At 43.9% G+C, this 17,941-nt stretch overlaps 1 protein-coding gene across 5 annotated transcripts in view; it reads left to right on the forward strand.

The window, feature by feature from the left end:
• Window positions 1–17,941, forward strand: part of DNAH1 (dynein axonemal heavy chain 1) — a 144,992-nt gene that overhangs the window by 66,757 nt on the left and 60,294 nt on the right. For all 5 annotated transcript variants that reach the window (XM_030568242.1, XM_030568245.1, XM_030568243.1 and 2 more), the window contains 16 exons: window positions 1,150–1,263; window positions 1,959–2,147; window positions 3,158–3,263; window positions 4,129–4,242; window positions 7,158–7,307; window positions 7,837–7,923; window positions 8,202–8,388; window positions 9,816–9,907; window positions 10,506–10,660; window positions 12,023–12,200; window positions 12,853–13,047; window positions 13,756–13,875; window positions 14,575–14,733; window positions 15,049–15,153; window positions 16,839–16,979; window positions 17,514–17,674. In XM_030568242.1, the coding sequence (XP_030424102.1) occupies window positions 1,150–1,263; window positions 1,959–2,147; window positions 3,158–3,263; window positions 4,129–4,242; window positions 7,158–7,307; window positions 7,837–7,923; window positions 8,202–8,388; window positions 9,816–9,907; window positions 10,506–10,660; window positions 12,023–12,200; window positions 12,853–13,047; window positions 13,756–13,875; window positions 14,575–14,733; window positions 15,049–15,153; window positions 16,839–16,979; window positions 17,514–17,674 (2,253 nt within the window). The remainder of the gene's footprint in view (window positions 1–1,149; window positions 1,264–1,958; window positions 2,148–3,157; window positions 3,264–4,128; window positions 4,243–7,157; window positions 7,308–7,836; window positions 7,924–8,201; window positions 8,389–9,815; window positions 9,908–10,505; window positions 10,661–12,022; window positions 12,201–12,852; window positions 13,048–13,755; window positions 13,876–14,574; window positions 14,734–15,048; window positions 15,154–16,838; window positions 16,980–17,513; window positions 17,675–17,941) is intronic.

The following is a 17,941-nucleotide window of genomic DNA, read 5'->3' on the forward strand; positions in this document are numbered from 1 at the left end:
CTTGTCAGGGATTTGGAACTACCCAAGAGTAAGGCAGAGCTGTTGGGATCCAGACTACAGCAGTGGAATCTCCTGGTAGGCTATCAGGGCAAATGGAGCCCATCAATGCTTGCAGACTATTGATGGACAGTGACAAGAGATGCTCCATTTAATGAATACAACAGACAAGCCAAGAAGCGCCGAGTAGACACTGAATAGGACTAAACTATGTACATAATAGTTTTTTGCCTTTTGTTTCATATTAAATTTTATTTATATAACCCTTTTGCTGATTTTTAAAGTGTTACATAAACAGGACAGGTGAAATATTATCATGTAAAGCAACCATAAACACATAAAAAGACCTAGGTTTACAATTTATGATTAAAACTCTACTATCTACACAATATACATAGACATAAAATGTAAAAACTTCAATATCTTAGAAACAGTAGCCAATCAGTTGTTTTAATTGTCATATTTGAATTCAGCACATCAAAATACATAATAAATATCACATTTTATCTCTGAAGCAGATGACTTCTCAAAAATTGTAGACCAAATTGTAGACCAGTGTTATCATTACCTATCAGCAGCATCAGTAACACAGAGGGAAATCAAGTGTATTTGCATAGTGTGTCTATTTAAGACTAATCTTAGAGCCAAGTGAATTGAATGTCTTAGGAGTATATCACAGTCAGTTACACCATCGCGACTGCGCATCTGTAACCCATGCCTGCCTCTGTCAGGCTATGTTAAGACAGACCCAGGCTCTGAGGCACTTTCTGCTCACATGTGATACATGGATTAGACCCTGCCACAACATTCTAATGGCCTGCCCATGCCCAGTGGGGAGGCATGATTCTTGACAATGTTATCAGATGTCCTAACCAGTGAGGATTGTAGACATTCCTGTCGCACGGCACCTCCTGCTTACAATAGTTTTCTGGCACCCAGAGAGGTCAGGATGGTCCTTCCAGCCAACATCACTGCCTTCCTAAAGCAATTACTTATTATCTCTGACCCAGTGCTGAGGTAGCGCATGACTCCTAGAGCCTGGAGTGCAGTAAATTGTGTCAGCCACAAGCAGTGTCTCTTTTAGCTCTTGCTGTTATTGTGCCCCTGCCAGTACTTGTTTGTCTTTGAGATTCCATTTTCACTCACCACTAGATACTACTGGACAAGGAATGATCTGTACATCCGAGCAGTGAATGCTGAATTCATCTATGGCTATGAATATTTGGGAAACAGTGGACGCCTGGTCATCACACCCCTCACTGACAGGTACAGAGATTATTCAGAGAATAACAACTAAGCATCTGTGCAGTTTTGGGTGAACAGATCTTATTCTGAGTTAAATCCAAGATCTTCCTCTGCCAGCCTTACTCATGCTGAGCAGCACTTAATTACACAAGTAGCCTTGGGACTGTTTGTATAGGCAGGTTCTACTTGAGATGAGGTAGATTGGGCCCTTACTGATGTTGGATCTACAGGATTCCTAATGATCTATGCTCCCACCGACCAGTTAAAGATTTATGCTATGGCATGATTCTTAGTGAACTGCTCTGAGACATATAAAAAAATCCATCTGAATAACAAAGAGCTCATTCTATTCTTGGTGATTACACACCCTTGGACACATATACCAGTACCATGGAGTATGTGTGTTTCCTAGTAAGGATGATAATAATACTTAGCTCTCTTATAGTAATCATACACCTTACAGACAGGCAGACAGTGAATTTCCATCAAATTGAACAAGGGGTTAGCCATGCAACTCCCATTAATGTTAACAGAAGCCACTTAGCTAAATCCCTGAATATGTAAGTAAAGCTCTCTGAATAATATGGGATGGATTTCCAGTGATCATGCCAGGCAGATAGATAGAGCAGATCATCTTAAATAATGAAATGGGATCTACAGTTCTTAAGCCCAAGTAGGAACATTTCTAATGATCACTGTTTTCTTCATTGCTGTAGGTGCTACTTGACACTTACTGGAGCCCTGCATCTAAAATTTGGAGGAGCACCTGCAGGACCTGCTGGAACGGGCAAAACTGAAACGACTAAAGATCTGGGGAAAGCTCTAGCCATACAGACAGTAGTGTTCAACTGCTCCGACCAGCTTGACTTCATGGCTATGGGAAAATTCCTGAAGGGACTAGCCAGGTGCAAAAAGTGGTTTAGAAAAAATAAAATGCCACCTGTGCCTTACAAGTGGGTGGGAAGGGGGAGGTGCTGGCAATCTGGATGTGGGCCTTGGAGCGGTAGCCATAAGGAAAAGAGGGGAGCTGTGGCCTAACGTTAAGGGGGAATGAAGAGGGCGTTTCTGCATTGTTTTAATCATCTAGGAACTTTGCAGTTCCAAAGCTAATGAGTGATGGGATGGGTGCATGATGCTAGCCTTATGTCTGTTGGAAGGAAAGATAGAGGCATTGTTGTGCCAGTATAAAGGAACAGTTGGATTCTTGTCAAGCAAAAATAAAATGCTTTGTACCATTTTCATTTGGGGCTGTCTACAAATGCTTTCAGCTCAAATGTACGTCTTTGACCCTTTGCATGTCCGGCTGGGTCAGTCCTCAGATCTTTTAAATCTCCAGAGGAGAGAACCTGCTGACCATAGCCTTGACTGAGTAGCCAGGACAGCCTGTTGTGGTTCCCAAGGAATCCTTATAGAATTGGCCCCGTTCTCTGCATAACAGACAGAGCTGGTCCAATTGTGCATTGCACACGTGCAGCCAATGCATTCCAGTATCCTTTGCTAGACCTTTTTTTGGAAGTAGTTTTATGTCTTTTTTTGAACATACCTAATGATGAGAGCACCTCTCTCATGCACAGATGTCTCTTCCTGGAATGCAATGCAGGCATCTTAGATGTCTAAATTATGTCAGCTGCACCCACATTATGGGTACAAAATGAGAGGCTGAGTTGATGTCCCTTTCAATAGCAGGCCTGTAATATGCTGTGTTTGTATCAGGCTGCCCATATGGTTACCTTCCCAGGTAACCATGGTGTAGTATCCTAGCAGCAATGCTGAGGACTGTTGGATTCGTTTCCTGCCTCTCTCTCACATGGCCACCCACACACACAGAACTGATACTTAGGGCTGGTTGAACTGCTAGCATTTCTCCCTATCTCTGTGTTCCTGACACTTCTCTGGTTTTCCCTTCCCTGCTCAGCTCTGGTGCGTGGGCTTGCTTTGATGAGTTTAACCGCATTGACGTAGAGGTGCTGTCCGTAGTGGCTCAACAGATCACAACCATTCAGAAGGCCCAGCAGCAAAGGGTGAGTCTTCAAAGATAGAGAAGGGTAATCCAGACATTGTCCTTTACATCTCTGTCCTATATTTGGTTCTAATCTTAGAGCCAATATGGACACTTAGTGGCACAGATGAGACTGTGCTACCATTTCTGATGGCCTCCACTGCGATACAAGAAGTAAGATGTACTGTTGTGTCTAGGAAAAAGCCAGCATGGTTGCTCGTAAGTGATTGAAGGAATTCAGTTTGTTATCCAGCCCCCAGATATTTCCAAAGCAAAGCCTCCCCCCCGCCCAACACACACCTCTGAGTTATTGATCCCATATGGAGAGTCAGCAGTCAGTAATTCTAACAGCCAACCACTGTGCTGCTCCTGGGAGGACTGATAAAGGTTAAGATCTGAAGCTGCTTGACATTGGCTTAGTAGAAACTTGCTTGCAATGAATTCTGCTGCTTTATCCACCATCTGAAACTGTTCGCTCTCTCTTAAAAGGAATTTCAGGCTTTTTCTCGCCTCATGCCACAAATTAATTCTGTCCCCAATTCACAGACAGAATAAATGTGAAGGTATCTGTCTGTTTATAGCTGGGGGTTGCAAGCCTCTTCGTGAGCAAAAGAAATATTGTAAGTGATCAGTAAATCTTCTGTGTAAGAGCCGGGCTCTTCATAAAAGGAGGAAAAATACTGCTCGTAAGACTGGATTTCTGTATGGGATCCACAGCTAGTCATTCATACCAGTGAGGTGACCCATACCTGTCCCCAGTAGCTAATTTCAATATAGAGGGGAAAGTGGTTGTTTTTCTGGTACAAAGGAAGATCCTGTCATCTGCTTATTTAATTCCAGAGTCCCTGCCTTTGTTTATTGGGCATGGCCATGTTTTGGTTTTCTAGGTGGACCGCTTCATGTTTGAAGGAACTGAGATCCCACTGGTCCCATCCTGTGCAGTCTTCATCACCATGAACCCTGGATATGCTGGACGCACTGAATTACCAGATAACTTAAAGGTCAGTAAACAGCATCAATGCACTAGCACAGAGAGGAAGGATGGTTCTGTGGTCTGCTAATATGACTTGGGTCCAATTCCCTGCTCTGCCACAGACTTTCTGTGTGACCTTGGACAAGTCATTTAGTGTCTCAGTGCCTCAGTTCCCCATCTGTAAGATGGGGATAATAGCTCTGCCTGGTCTCACAGGGATATTGAGAGGGTAAATACATTAAAGATTACCATGATACTGTGGAGATGGGGGCAAAATAAGGACCTAAACTATCCAGATTATTACTGAAAAATGAATATATTCTGTACCTCACCCTCACGTAGAGATGGGAGTGGGATATAGCTGCCCACTTGGCAAGTCACATGAGTTGAACAGACAAATATTTAAGAGATTGAGAGACCTAATATTTAATAAGGGAAGTCTGTGGCTGCTCCATATAGTGAAGAGGCATCTTAGAGTGGGCTGACCTGGGGATTTAGAAGCAGCCCAGCATGGAAGAATTAGTTTCAGGAAAGCTTACTGACTTCTTGGTTCTGTCTTTAGAGGGGATTTAAAAGAATGACACAGCTCGTGATTACAATGTCTTGCGGCTACAGTGCCTTTTCTCCAGCCACACACATTTCCCTGGTGTTGTGGAGACTCCTTGCTATATCCAGTGAAATTGAACCACCTAAGCATGAGTGTTCACATTATTTCCTGATGGACCAGTACCCTGCCAGGGTATACAGGAGGCCATGTGCATTGCAGTAGCCCCGGTCTAGCCAATCCCACAGCTCCATCTCACAATGCCATACCCCTTTAGCAAGCATGAAAGCTGAGATGCTCGCTGAGGCTGGTCTCTGCCCTGCTGGGGAAATGGCTGGAAAAATACTCCGCACAGAGTGGATGCAATAAGAAAAATAAAATGTAGTTAGAAACATCCAGATCTCCCTCTCCAAAGAGCCGAGTGATTCTGGGGGCTCAGCTGCAGAGGGCCTGATTTCCTAAGTGTGCTGAGTGCCCGCCTGATGAAAATCCAATCAGGCATGTTAAGCTGGGCTCCCAGAAATGGAGGCACCTGCAATCACTACCTTCTTTAGAAAACAGGCCCTTACCTTTACAAACTTCATAATGACTGTGAAAGAAGCATACAGGTTTTCTTGTTGCTTGTACATGAGCTGAGTGTGACCTGGCCTGGCTAGTGGGTTCAAGTGAGCTTGTGGCACAGATACTTAAAAATTAGTCAGTTATAACAATTTGTGAATGAGAGACATTAAACCCGCATCTCCTGTGACAAAGTTCCTCCTCTACCTTGGTGGATCCTGCGCTTATTGGCAGATTTGCTCACCTCAGTGATCTTTCCCACAGTCTGGATCAACTTCTCCTGTGTCTGATCAGGAGTTGGGAGGTTTGGGGGGAACCCGGGCCCGCCCTCTGCTCCGAGTTCCAGCCCAGAGCCCTGTGGATTGCAGCTGTCTATAGTGCCTCTTGTAACAGCTGCACGACAGCTACAACTCCCTGGGCTACTTCCCCATGGCCTCCTCCAAACACCTTCTTTATCCTCACCACAGGACCTTCCTCCTGGTATCTGATAACGCTTGTACTCCTTAGTCCTCCAGCAGCACACCCTCTCACTCTCAGCTCCTGGTGCCTCTTGCTCCCAGCTCCTCACACACATTTCCCCTTCTCTGGCTCCTCCTCACCTGATTGGAATGAGCGCCTTTTTAAACCCAGGTGCCCTGATTAGCCTGCCTTGATTAGCTGCAGGTGATCTAATCAGCCTGTCTGCCTTAATTGGTTCGAGCAGGTTCCTGATTACTCTAGTGCAGCCCCTGCTCTGGTTACTCAGGGAACAGAAAACTACTCATCCAGTGACCAGTATATTTGCCCTCCACCAGACTCCTGTACCCCACTGGTCTGGGTCTGTCACACTCCATAATGCCATTTTTATGCTGTACCTTTTCAGGATAGAACTCCACCTTGGTATTTACACGGTTAATAGTGAAACTGTGGATTGTGCAAAGTCTGAGGCCTGAGTCACTGAAACGGTAAATTGCTCCTCCCTCTCCCACCTGGTGACCCACCAGAGATTCACCCAAAGAGAGGGCAGAAGGTGTTGCAGCTGCTGCCTTCCTTCAAGATTTTAACTGGGACAGGGCAGCTATTCATTGTGGTTGGGGATCTATAGGAGCCCACCTGGATAGGCTGCTGGGGAGATGGACTGAATCAGTTTGTTCTCTGGCTGTCCAGGCTTTGCCTTCTCCTCTACCACCATTGTGTCCTATGTGAATAGCACTGATCTCCAGCAGACCTCCCAGAAAAGGGGAGCTTGTGTGGCTTTTTTGTGCCATTCCAGCTTACTCACCCCAGCTTAGCCAGCATGAACCCAGGTGCGATTCTGAACCGTGGTATTCTGCTTAGAGAACAATGTATCCAGTATTGTAAGAAATGGACAACGCTGTGCTTCTGCCAGTCAGTATAGCAAGGTGGTTGGTGATCTGGGCATGCCCATGCCACAAGAGATAGAGAAGATGCTTTTGGTAGGATTCTAGGATCATTTTGATATAAAAAACCACATCTGTAAGTAAACACTGAAACTGGGACAGATCCTACAGAGAAGGGCTCAAAAGAGAACTAGATAAGTTCATAGAGGGTAGGTCCATCAATGGCATCCCTAGCCTCTGTTTGACAGAAGCTGGGAATGGGTGAGAAGGGATGGATCACTTGATGATTGCCTGTGCTGTTCATTCCCTCTGGGGCACAGGATACTGGGCTAGATGGACCTTTGGTCTGAGCCAGTATGGCTGCTTTTGTGTTTGTATGTTTTAAAGCTCCTACTGCACCCTAGGAGTGAGTAGAATTCTCACAAGTCTAGATCTGTTGGAGGAGAGAGCAGGGAATAAAGTGGTGTCTTTATCCCATCTGAATGGATTTGTATATTCCAGGCTCTCTTCCGTCCTGTGGCTATGATGGTTCCAGATTACTCCATGATTGCAGAGATTTCTCTCTACTCCTTTGGGTTCAATGAAGCCAAGATCCTAGCAAAGAAGATCACCACTACATTCAAGCTGTCATCAGAACAGCTCAGCAGCCAGGTCTGTGACTTCTTGATGTATAGCCTTTTCTAAAATGGGAAGGGCCTGGAGTATTGGAGTGTCTCTCTTAATTCAAGACTCCATAGTATTTTAATGTTCCACAGGCCCTCGAGCCTTTCCCACTTTCACAACCACATCTGTGCCCCTCCTTCATCCATCTCATTCTTCTTTAATGATGATTTGCATCCAGTTGTGGCCCAGCTATCCCTCATGCTGTAGTTTCATTTACTTTACACGAATGTGCAGAGCTGCTCTTGCATGACACTTAGGCCCAACAGCAGTTCCTTTTAATATTTCTCTTCATCCAGTTACCCTCCATCTCCTCAGCCAGGACAATGCTCCTGGGGCATAAGACTTGCTATTAAAGGAGATGACTTTTCTAGCTTACCTAGCAAACTGATGTGGGTGGGAGGACAGCTGTTCCAAGGAAATACTCCCTTCCCCCCCACCTAATAGATTGAGATTGCAGGTTCATTGTTCCAGGATGATGCGCTGTCTAATTTAGTCATTTCCTCCATGCCTGGTACAGGACCATTATGACTTTGGAATGAGAGCTGTGAAGACTGTGATCTCAGCTGCTGGCAACCTAAAGAGAGAGAATCCTACCATGAATGAAGCAAGTACATTCTAGTTTCATCCATTATGGTTCCACACACATTGTGCTATATTCATCAGCAGGGGTCACTGTAGTCAGTAAAAATTCCAGGGAGATAGAATTTTAAAGGGCTCACAGAGGTGCAACCTGAGAAAAAGCAAAGAACAAAATAGACAAGACTTCGGAACGGAAGACCCTGGCAAACCAGGCTGAGGATGATTGATGTGACAGGCATCTTGCAGAAGGAAGCAGGAAGGGGAGCAGAGTTCGTTTAACTATTGGTCCTTAATTCTTTGCAGGAGCTGATCTGCCTTAGGGCCATCCGGGATGTCAATGTACCCAAGTTCCTCCAGGATGACCTCAAGCTGTTCAATGGTATTGTCTCTGACTTGTTTCCCAAGATCAAAGAGGAGCCTATTGAATATGGCATCCTAGAAGAAGCAATCCACAAAGCCTGCATCAAAGAAAACCTGAAGGATGTTGAGGGTAAGTGGAAAAGCTCTTAAAGGTGAATGGCAAAGTGAACTTGTGTGTGTGTGTGTGTGTGTGTGTGTGTATGCGTGCGTGCACATGCATGTGCTGCCACCTCTATGGCATGTGAAAATAGCTGCATCAATTATTTTCCTAGTGTTTTACTGCCTGGTACAGCAGAAATACCAGGCTCCGACTTTCCTCTCTTTCACAGAGGTCTGAAGCAATGTTTGGAGGACTTGGAGAGTGACATCACAGTTGGAGGTTAAAGCCTAAGTGGCAGCCCTCCCATCCCCTAGGTGACTGTGTGAGGGATATTGACTCTTACACTGGGAGACCTGCACCTTGGATTTCAATCTCCAGCTATGGTATCATTTTTCAGTGTCTCCAAAACATGTCAGAGGCCTCCAGAAAAATGGAATAAGTCAGGACCTGATGTTTCCAATGCAAAATAAAACTCAGAAGTTTAAAACAACCAGAACACATATTTGAGAAAATCTTTGTACATTATAAAGGAGCAGTAAAGAGCTCAAAACAGTTATTTTCCATTGTTTTGCCATTTCCTTAATACTGCAGATGATACCTTTTATTCAGTGCCGTGCTACTCAGGGACAATGCTGAACAGTGAAATGCAGGGATCCAATACAGAATGTGGTGTCATCTCTTGTTGTTATTGGATGCATCACTCCTTGATGAGCTATTGAAATACAATATGGATATTAGGCACTAAGTGATTTGATAAGGGTTGAATTACTCTAATGCAGCGATACTCAAACTGAGGTTCCCAAGCCACAAGTGGCTCTTTAATGTGTCTCCTGCGACTCATTGCAGCATATGATATTAAAACACTGTGTGATTTAATTATTAAGCAATCAGGAGGCTTTTGCTGTGTTATCAACCAATTGTAATTGATAAAATAATAATACTTGGTCAGTCATTTTGCTGTAAGAATAATATATATATATATATATGCGCACACATTATGTGTGTACATATAGATAGATAGATAAAAGAGTAAATGAAATGCTGAATTCACACTACAGTAGCAATTTTGGGTAATGCTGATCGCTAATTGGGGTCCTGAACCACTGAGGTTTGAGTATCACTGAGTATCACTGCTGTGATGATTATGGCCAATGACTGTTTGGCCAAAAGAACCAACTATATGCGTCACTACCTATGGGGCTCCAATCCTATTAACTTTGTCGCACCTGCTTAACTTTAAGGATAGGACTAGTCTTGTTGTCTTCAGTGGGACTGCTTTTTGCTTAAAGTTCAGCACATAGATGAGTCTTTTGCTGGATTGAAGCCAGGGACATTACATGGCCAGTAAAACCGTACACCAAGTCCATTGCTCTGCCAGTTGGAGCATGCAGCCCTTGGATTTGCTGGCAAGTGAAACAGATTACAAGATCCACATTCAGAATCTTGTTCCTTCTCAGGTTTTGTGACAAAGTGCATCCAGCTGTATGAAACCACTGTGGTGCGCCACGGCCTCATGCTGGTGGGGCCAGCAGGCTCGGGGAAAACAAAGGTAAAGGTGATTGAGACTCTGCATTGGGTACAGTGAGCCATTGCATGTATATGAATAGCTAGATGGGAGTGGAATGGGGAATCATAGAAGAGTGTTAAATCTTGCAAAAAACACTAATGCTGTAGCATTTCCAGCTCTCTGTGCATAGCAGCTATGGGAGTGAGAGGTTTTTGTTCTGACTTGAAATATAGATGAAAATATGGATTGTAGCAGTGGTGAAGTATATTAGCAACCTGCTCTTCTGGGCTTTGCAATCAGTCTCTGAGGCTTACTTGCGGTGTCCTAAACTTCAGAGTGCCATACAGAAGTTTGAATATGGTTTTGAGGCTGGCCAGCTTCAACTACTATCATGTAGGGTCTCCAGATACTTCACCAGCCACTAGTATTGGTGATTTAAGTTCCTTCCCTTCTTTTCTGTGATCAGCCTCTTTCTTACAGATCCATTTCCCAGGCTACTTCCAGACACTTGCGCAAAATCCTTCATTACATCTCCTCCTTCCTCGCTATCTTCGGAATCATGTCCCTGCAAGTTTACTTCCCCTCTGATTGTGGTCATAGAAGCCATAATATTTAATTCCCTTCCTTTCTGTCTCTGCAGTGTTACAGAGTTCTGGCAGCTGCAATGACCTCTCTGAAAGGTCAGCCTTCGGTCAGTGGTGGGAATTATGAAGCAGTCAACTACTTTATACTGAATCCGAAATCCATCACTATGGGCCAGCTTTATGGAGAGTTTGACTTGCTAACGCATGAATGGTAATGGACAAAACCCATCATCCTCTTTCTCATCTGGTCTAGGGCTTCTTGTCATCCCTCTAGGTCTATGAACTCTCTAGGATACAGCACCTTGAAGAGCTTTACTTGCTTTAGAGGAAAGAGTGAAGAATGCCTTTTGTGCTATGTAAATCTGGCTTGTGCTGATGGCCTTCTGTAACTAAGGGAAGACAGTCAAAAAGAAGTTAGGTTCCCAACTCTCATTGCCTGCCATTGGGAATTAGGAACCTATCTTTGTGCTTGAATATCTCCCCTATACTACTTATTTCAGTGGTTTTCTCCATCCTCATTCTGCAGACTCCTTATTGAGAGAGACTCATCTCCCTTCTCGACAGCCCACTTATCACTGGCTGGGCTTCTAAATATTCCTCTCTGAGGCTGGCTCAGAAGGGCTTGGTGGATTGATGGAGATCCACATGCTGTAATGTAAGATCCACTTGCATTATTGTAACACTTCCTGTCATACCAGCCAGATGCTTAGGAGCAAAGTTAAAGAACATGTGTTCCAGAAAACTATGAAAACCAATAAAAGAAAAAACCTCTGATAAAAGCGAAAGCAAATAAATTTCTCATACTGTACCCTGAAGCTCACTAGCTCTGGGCTCTAGTGAATCTTTATTGAAGGATATTTCTATAGTATATTCCAGTTAAGCTTGACAGCTTATTTACGATGTGGTTCCTGCCCAAGGGCAGCACATAGACACATCAGCGTGACAAAAAATACAGTCTCCATATAAAACACATTTAGAGACATAAATCTATCTCTTTTAATCAGCTGGGCTTCAGACTAGTCTGTTTTCTTTTGATCTCGGTAACAATGGCCATGAACATCTGTGGTGCTATATAAATAACAATAATTATTTAATAATGGGAGTGCAGTTGAGAATCTGAGCAACAATTGCACTGTAGACATTCACGTACAGATTAAATCCCAGACATCAACATCCATCACTTTCTCCTCCACTATCCCACTCATCACCAGCAGCACCACTGGCATTGTATGGATGCATTATTAGTGTCTATGTTGTGCTATGTACATAGGAGCAACAGGAATCGGGATCTTCACTCACAGAGTGGAGTATGTTTCCTAAAAAGGTTATGCTAAAAAGATGTGCAGATTCTAGAGATTTACTGGGGAAGGAGAGAGACATCTTTATCTGCTCACTTTAATAAACTTGCGAGGCATTCAGATACACAGTATATGAACCCAGAGTGAAATCCCGCTCCAGGGAAGTTGGTGGAAATTTTGCCATTGATTTCAACAGGGTCAGAATTTCACTTGGAGATAGATATAAAGAAAGCAACTGTTACAGCTTCTCTTGCCTCTTTCCTCCCATGTTACAGGACAGATGGGATTCTTTCATCACTCATTCGGGTGGGAGCAATCGCCAGTGATACAAATAAGAAATGGTATGTGTTTGATGGACCAGTCGACGCCGTCTGGATTGAGAATATGAACACCGTGCTGGATGATAATAAGAAGCTGTGTCTTAGCTCTGGAGAAATCATTAAGCTAACAGAGGTGACTAACCTCTCTTCTCTTGCTGTCCTGTTTCTCTCTCCTCTCTAGTTGTTCTCTCCTCTGTTCGCTCGCTGTAACTTGGTGCAGAATTGCCTTTGCATTTCCAGTTAACGTTAAGTACAGGACGGATTCCTGCGGAGATTACCATCTGTATAGCAGTAATAGCTAAGAGCCCTCATCTTGAACCAGGACTCCAGTGTGCTAGGTGCAGTACAGACAGAGAACAAGGTGGCCCCTGCTCTAAAGAGCTGGCAAGCTACATTTGGTTCTTTCTGTTTGACTGCAGTATATGCGCCATACTTCTGCAGACAGGCACTGAGCCTCAGATTTTCAAAGGAGGGCTAGGCCAAATGCTACTGACATTCAAGGGGTGTTGGGAATTCTAACTTCTTTTGCTTCTTTGACAATCCCAGCTTAAGTCTGAGTCCACTGAAGTGAAAATTCCAGGGAACCCGAGCATTCACTTTATTCCCCTATGGCATTACCTGCTTCCCTCCCAACACCAGAGGCAAAGAACTGCATTATTAGAGCCAATTCCTTTGAGCCGGATAGGTGACCTTATTGCTGAGCCATGCTGAAAGATCCTAGGAGCCTGTCTTTCCTAAGGCTGAGCTATGCTGACAGATCCTTGTTTTCCATTCATGGTTTTCAGATGATGACCATGATGTTTGAAGTACAGGACCTGGCTGTTGCCTCCCCTGCCACAGTCTCCCGGTGCGGCATGGTTTACCTGGAGCCCAGCCTCTTGGGGCTCAAGCCCTTCACTGGGTGCTGGCTGAGGAAAATTCCAGACATCATGAAGCCTTTTTCAGAGCAGTTAACATCCCTCTTCAGCAGATTTCTAGAGGTGAGCTCCTGTCAAGTTCCAGATCTGTCCCAGTCTGTCTGACAGACCTAGCTTTAGGATGTCAGTTGCTCAGAATCTGTTGGGTTAGTTTTAGAGTAGTCTGTCCTTCTAAAGCTCTAAGATTTTAGCCGCATCTAAGATTAAATGCCTAAATGATTGAATACTGCCTGTACCCAGAGTGAATCTGCTGGTCTTAATAACTTATGTACTCACTAATCCATATAGATGTGACTTCTTCAAACTGGCCCAAAGGACTGTGTGTTTTTTTATAATCAGCATGCCAAATTCTTTCCTGCGGTAACTCTGTTTCCTTCTGTGGAGTTATTCCACAGAGGGAAGTAGCTCTGAATTGTAAAACTGAGCCTTGCTATTTCCATCATTTTGATGGAGAACAACAGAGCGCTGTCAGAAATATTTTAAAAGCTATTTATCAGCAATGATGGCAAAAAGAGCAGGACTGTTGCTGTATTATAATCTATTCAGTATTAAATAGAAGAGGTTTACTCAGACTCTCTCCTCGGCCTCCATTCTCTGGCTGAAGCGAATGGTATTTGGGGCACAGCTTGAAATAGCAGAATTTTCAGCTGTGACCTCCCTGATAAATGTAACATGCAGTGAGAAAAGGGGAAACTGAAGCCCTAGGAGGTAAATAAACTCTTGAAAGGAAGATGACACAGGAGCTGAGCTGTGTCTGCCTGATCCTTGCAGGAGTCCATCAGCTTTGTCCGGAGTTCAGTGAAAGAGATAATTGCCTCAACAGACAGTAACCTGACGATGAGCCTTCTCAAACTACTGGAGTGCTTCTTTGAACCTTTCATTCCCATTGAGGTAGGAATTTTTGTATCATCTGTTTGTTGCTTTTGCTGCTCATGGCAGTAGAGCGTTAAACTGCTGAGTGTAGGAGGAACACACAGCTACCACCTGTGCACATTACAGGATGGAAGTTACAGGGAAACAATGTGTTCTATGCATAGTGCTGGAGGGAGCTTGGTCAGTTACTCTGAAGCTCATCTACATACAGCATTGCCCTGACTCATGCTGAACGCATGGTTATGTTGAGGACTATCTGCAATACACCAGAGAAGGATGACTCTAGCTCTGTACACAATAGAGGATTATACTATAAAGCAAGAGGATGGTCTGCTAACTAGAACAGCAGCTCCACAATTATAGTACTGGATGAAACAGGTTGCACATTTATATTTAGGAATACACCCGGGATGGTAGTTTCTTTGTATTGATATTGAATGAGACATGCATTAAAATCCACAGGTCAAATTCTGCTCTCATTGACAATAACAAAAATCCAGAGTAACAATGGAGCTTCTCTGGATTTACACCAATGTAACTGAGAGCAGAATTTGGCTCACAGTCTGTAATGAATGGATTCATCTAAGAATCATTCAGAAAAGCAGTAAATAAACTAAATGGAGGCATCAAGATTTTTATTGAGGTGCAAATATTTAACCCCCAGTCCAATTGAACTGTGTGTAAGGATTAAATTTGTGCTGCTTATTGGATATTCAGGGAATTAGGAAGGTTCCCCGTGAGAAGGCTGACCGACTTGGAGAACTGATTGAACCCTGGTTCATGTTCTCCTTGATCTGGAGTGTGGGTGCAACTGGAGATGCCCAAAGCCGTGTGGCCTTCAGCTTGTGGTTGAGAGAGAAGATGGCAAGCGAACAGGTAAGTGGATGTAAAGGTAATATTAGCTCATGATGGTAGCACCTGGTGACAGGAATAACAGAGCTCTCTGAATTTCCAGAAGACTTGTGTAAGGGTCCCTCATGGGATATTATCTACAGGGGGAAAACTTCGAGCTTCATCAGAACAGCTACATCAAAACCTCTAGGAAAGAGGATAGAGAGAGATAAGCCCTATGGACTGGACAGAATTTCATTGCTGAAAAGTAATGTTCTCCATATTAGCCTGGTTCCTGTTGGTCAGTTGATCTGGACCAGAACCAGGTGTGACATTCATGCTCTGCTTTATTCCCCACAGATCCAGTTACTTTTCCCAGAGGAGGGGCTGGTTTATGATTATAAACTGGATGATGCTGGGCTCAGCAATCCCGAGGAAGATATAGATGAAGATGTTGTCAAGGAGGTAAAGACTTTACCCGCCTCTAACTTGTGGATTAAAAAGCTGAGCAATTCATCAAACTAAAGAATAGAAGGGAGGGACCAGCAGCTAAGGCTAAAGTATTGCACACACAGTAAAATCTACTCACCACGGGCAAGCAGGAGCCTTCCATACTGGGTGGAGATGTCTAAAGAGAAATTGAACGTTGTGTTTAAAAAAAGGTTTCTTACCCTTGTGATTGTGAAGTAGGTCTTCCTAATGCAAGTCTGCAGACAGTTGCAGTGCCTCTGCCATTGCTTAGGGCTTTCCCCATGTTGGGAAATGTCCAAAGTCTGGTCAATTTCACTGATGTTATTCAGAAGGCTGGAAGGGAGGGAGAGAGAAGTAAAAATAAGAGGATTTGTGACAGTTTCATGGTGCTGGTGCTTGGGATAGCCATGAGCAAACTGAATATGAGTCCTCAATGTGATGCAGCTGCGAAAAAGGCTATTATTATTTTGGAGTTTAACAGGAGAATTGTATGTAAGACACAGGAGGTAACTGTCCTGCTCTAATCGGCGCTGCTGAAGCTCCAGCTGGAGCACTATGTCCAATTCTGGGCACCACAATTTAGAAAGGATGTGGACAAACTGAAGAGAGTTTAGAGGAAAGTAACAAGTTAGAAAACTTGATCTATGAGGAAAGGTTAAAAATAACGTGCATATTTAGTCTTGATAAAAGAAGACTGAGACCTGATAATAGTCTTCCAGTATGTTGAGGATGGTGATCAATTTTTCTCCATATTCACTGAAGGTAGGACAAGAAGTAATGGACGTAATCTGCAGCAAGAGTGAGTTAGGTTAGATATTTGGAAAACCTTTCTAATTATAAGGGTAGGTTAGCTCTGGAATAGGCTTCCAAAGGGAGGTCATGGAGTCTCCATGATTGGAAGCTTTTAAAAACAAGTTGGACAAACACCCGTCTGGAATGGTCAAGGTTGACTTGGTATAGCCACAGCTCAGGGGGCTGGACTTGATGACTTCTTGAGGTCCCTTCCAGCCCTGCATTTTTCTGGTTCTCTGAGCAGTGGCAGAGGCAGCATGGGAGCTATTTGCACTAGGGAAAGACCTCAGAAATGGAATCTGGAGGAGGATTCTCTGAGCCTCACTGATGGACCCATTCCCTAATCTTTGGGCTGGCCTTGAGTTAGTAGATTTTGGCCTCTGGCTTTTTTCAAGTGGGATGTTAATTCATTTCATGCACACACACAGCCTCTCTGCCCCATACATTTCAGGTGAACACAGGAATGGAGACTGCAACAAACATAGAGAAAGGTCTTCCTCCTTTTCAGTCAGATCTATTTCCCCCTTACGATTTAGGTCTCTGTCTAATGATACCATCTGTTCTTGCAGTTATCTCAAATGTTCTGTCAACATTTGAACCAAGTTTTTGGAAAGGATTCAAGAGTGAGTTACTTTGGGGGCAACAATCTCTAACCCTCAGGCTGCCCTTAGTCCATAATAAAAGTGTCAGCTGGTTTGGGGGACAATAATATATATATAGAGATGTTGTAGAGAAGAGAGCAAAGGACCAGGAATCAGGTCACCTAAGAAATCCATTCCTACTCTATACAAAGAGCTTTGAAGAGGAAAAGCACAGTGTAAGTGCTGACTCTTATTATCACCATTTTACAGGCGGTTGCTTCTTCCAGTAACAACTCTGTCTTTCAGGTGGGCTGGGTGAATTGGATGGATTCCACTGTACAGTTCACTATAGTTCCTGACACAAGCTTCTGTGACATTATAATCCCCACAATGAATACTGTCCAGATGGCCCACCTGCTGGAAATGCTGCTCACCAATCGAAAACCAGTATGTGTCTTGACCTTGCCTTTGCTTTTGGATATAACCTTTGTCTCTTTGGCTGTGGTCCCATTTTCTGTATGGTGATAGGTGCCTTAGAAATACCTAATACAGTTAAATTCTCCCCCTGCTGCAGACATTCATTCCTGTAGTTGGACGTGGTACTTGGCTTACAAGCATCTTTAGTCTTTTTCCTCAGCAACTGAGCTGATGCCAGCTTTACATGGATAGACCGAGGCAGTGCAGATGCTGGATTCAGCCTCACTTGCTCTAATAGGTCGACCAATCATCATCCAAGATTTCCTTGCTCTCTAGGGCTCCCTCCCCTACTTCTCCAGTTTAGTTCTTTTCATTGTAAGAGAGATCTGTTATCCTGATCTGCCTCCCTAACGAAGAGAGTAAACTTTTTGTCCTTGACTGGTTTTGGTAAGAGTCTATGTTGTCCCATCTGAGACAGTGAAAGCAAACCAGTTGACAAATGGTTATTCTATCTACCTGGGTTTACACTGCAGTGATGACTGCCTTTCCTTTTTCTCACTGCAGGTTCTCTGTGTTGGTCCAACTGGCACTGGGAAGACTCTCACGATTTCAGACAAGCTTTTGAAGAACTTGCCTCTAGAATACATCACCCACTTTCTAACATTTTCTGCTCGCACCTCAGCCAACCAAACCCAGGACCTCATTGACAGCAAACTGGATAAAAGGCAAAACTCTTGTGCTAGCGAAGGCAGTACTCCTGTCATTGACATACCTCTCTGTTAATACCTTTGTCCTTCGGTTCCATCCCGAGCACTGAAAGGACACAGTCCAAATGTAACTCTAGCTGAGGGAAATAAAGGGAACTCCAATCCTAACTCTGGATCAGGGAGGGCTAGAAACATTGGATGCAATGGACAATAAAAGACAGTAGTAAGAGTCTGTTGATGTTGCACCATTCCTTGTTATCCTTTAAATGCTACACAATTTGGCCT

The sequence above is a fragment of the Gopherus evgoodei genome, chromosome 7 (assembly GCF_007399415.2).
Source record: "Gopherus evgoodei ecotype Sinaloan lineage chromosome 7, rGopEvg1_v1.p, whole genome shotgun sequence".
Classification (NCBI taxonomy): Eukaryota; Metazoa; Chordata; order Testudines; family Testudinidae; genus Gopherus; species Gopherus evgoodei.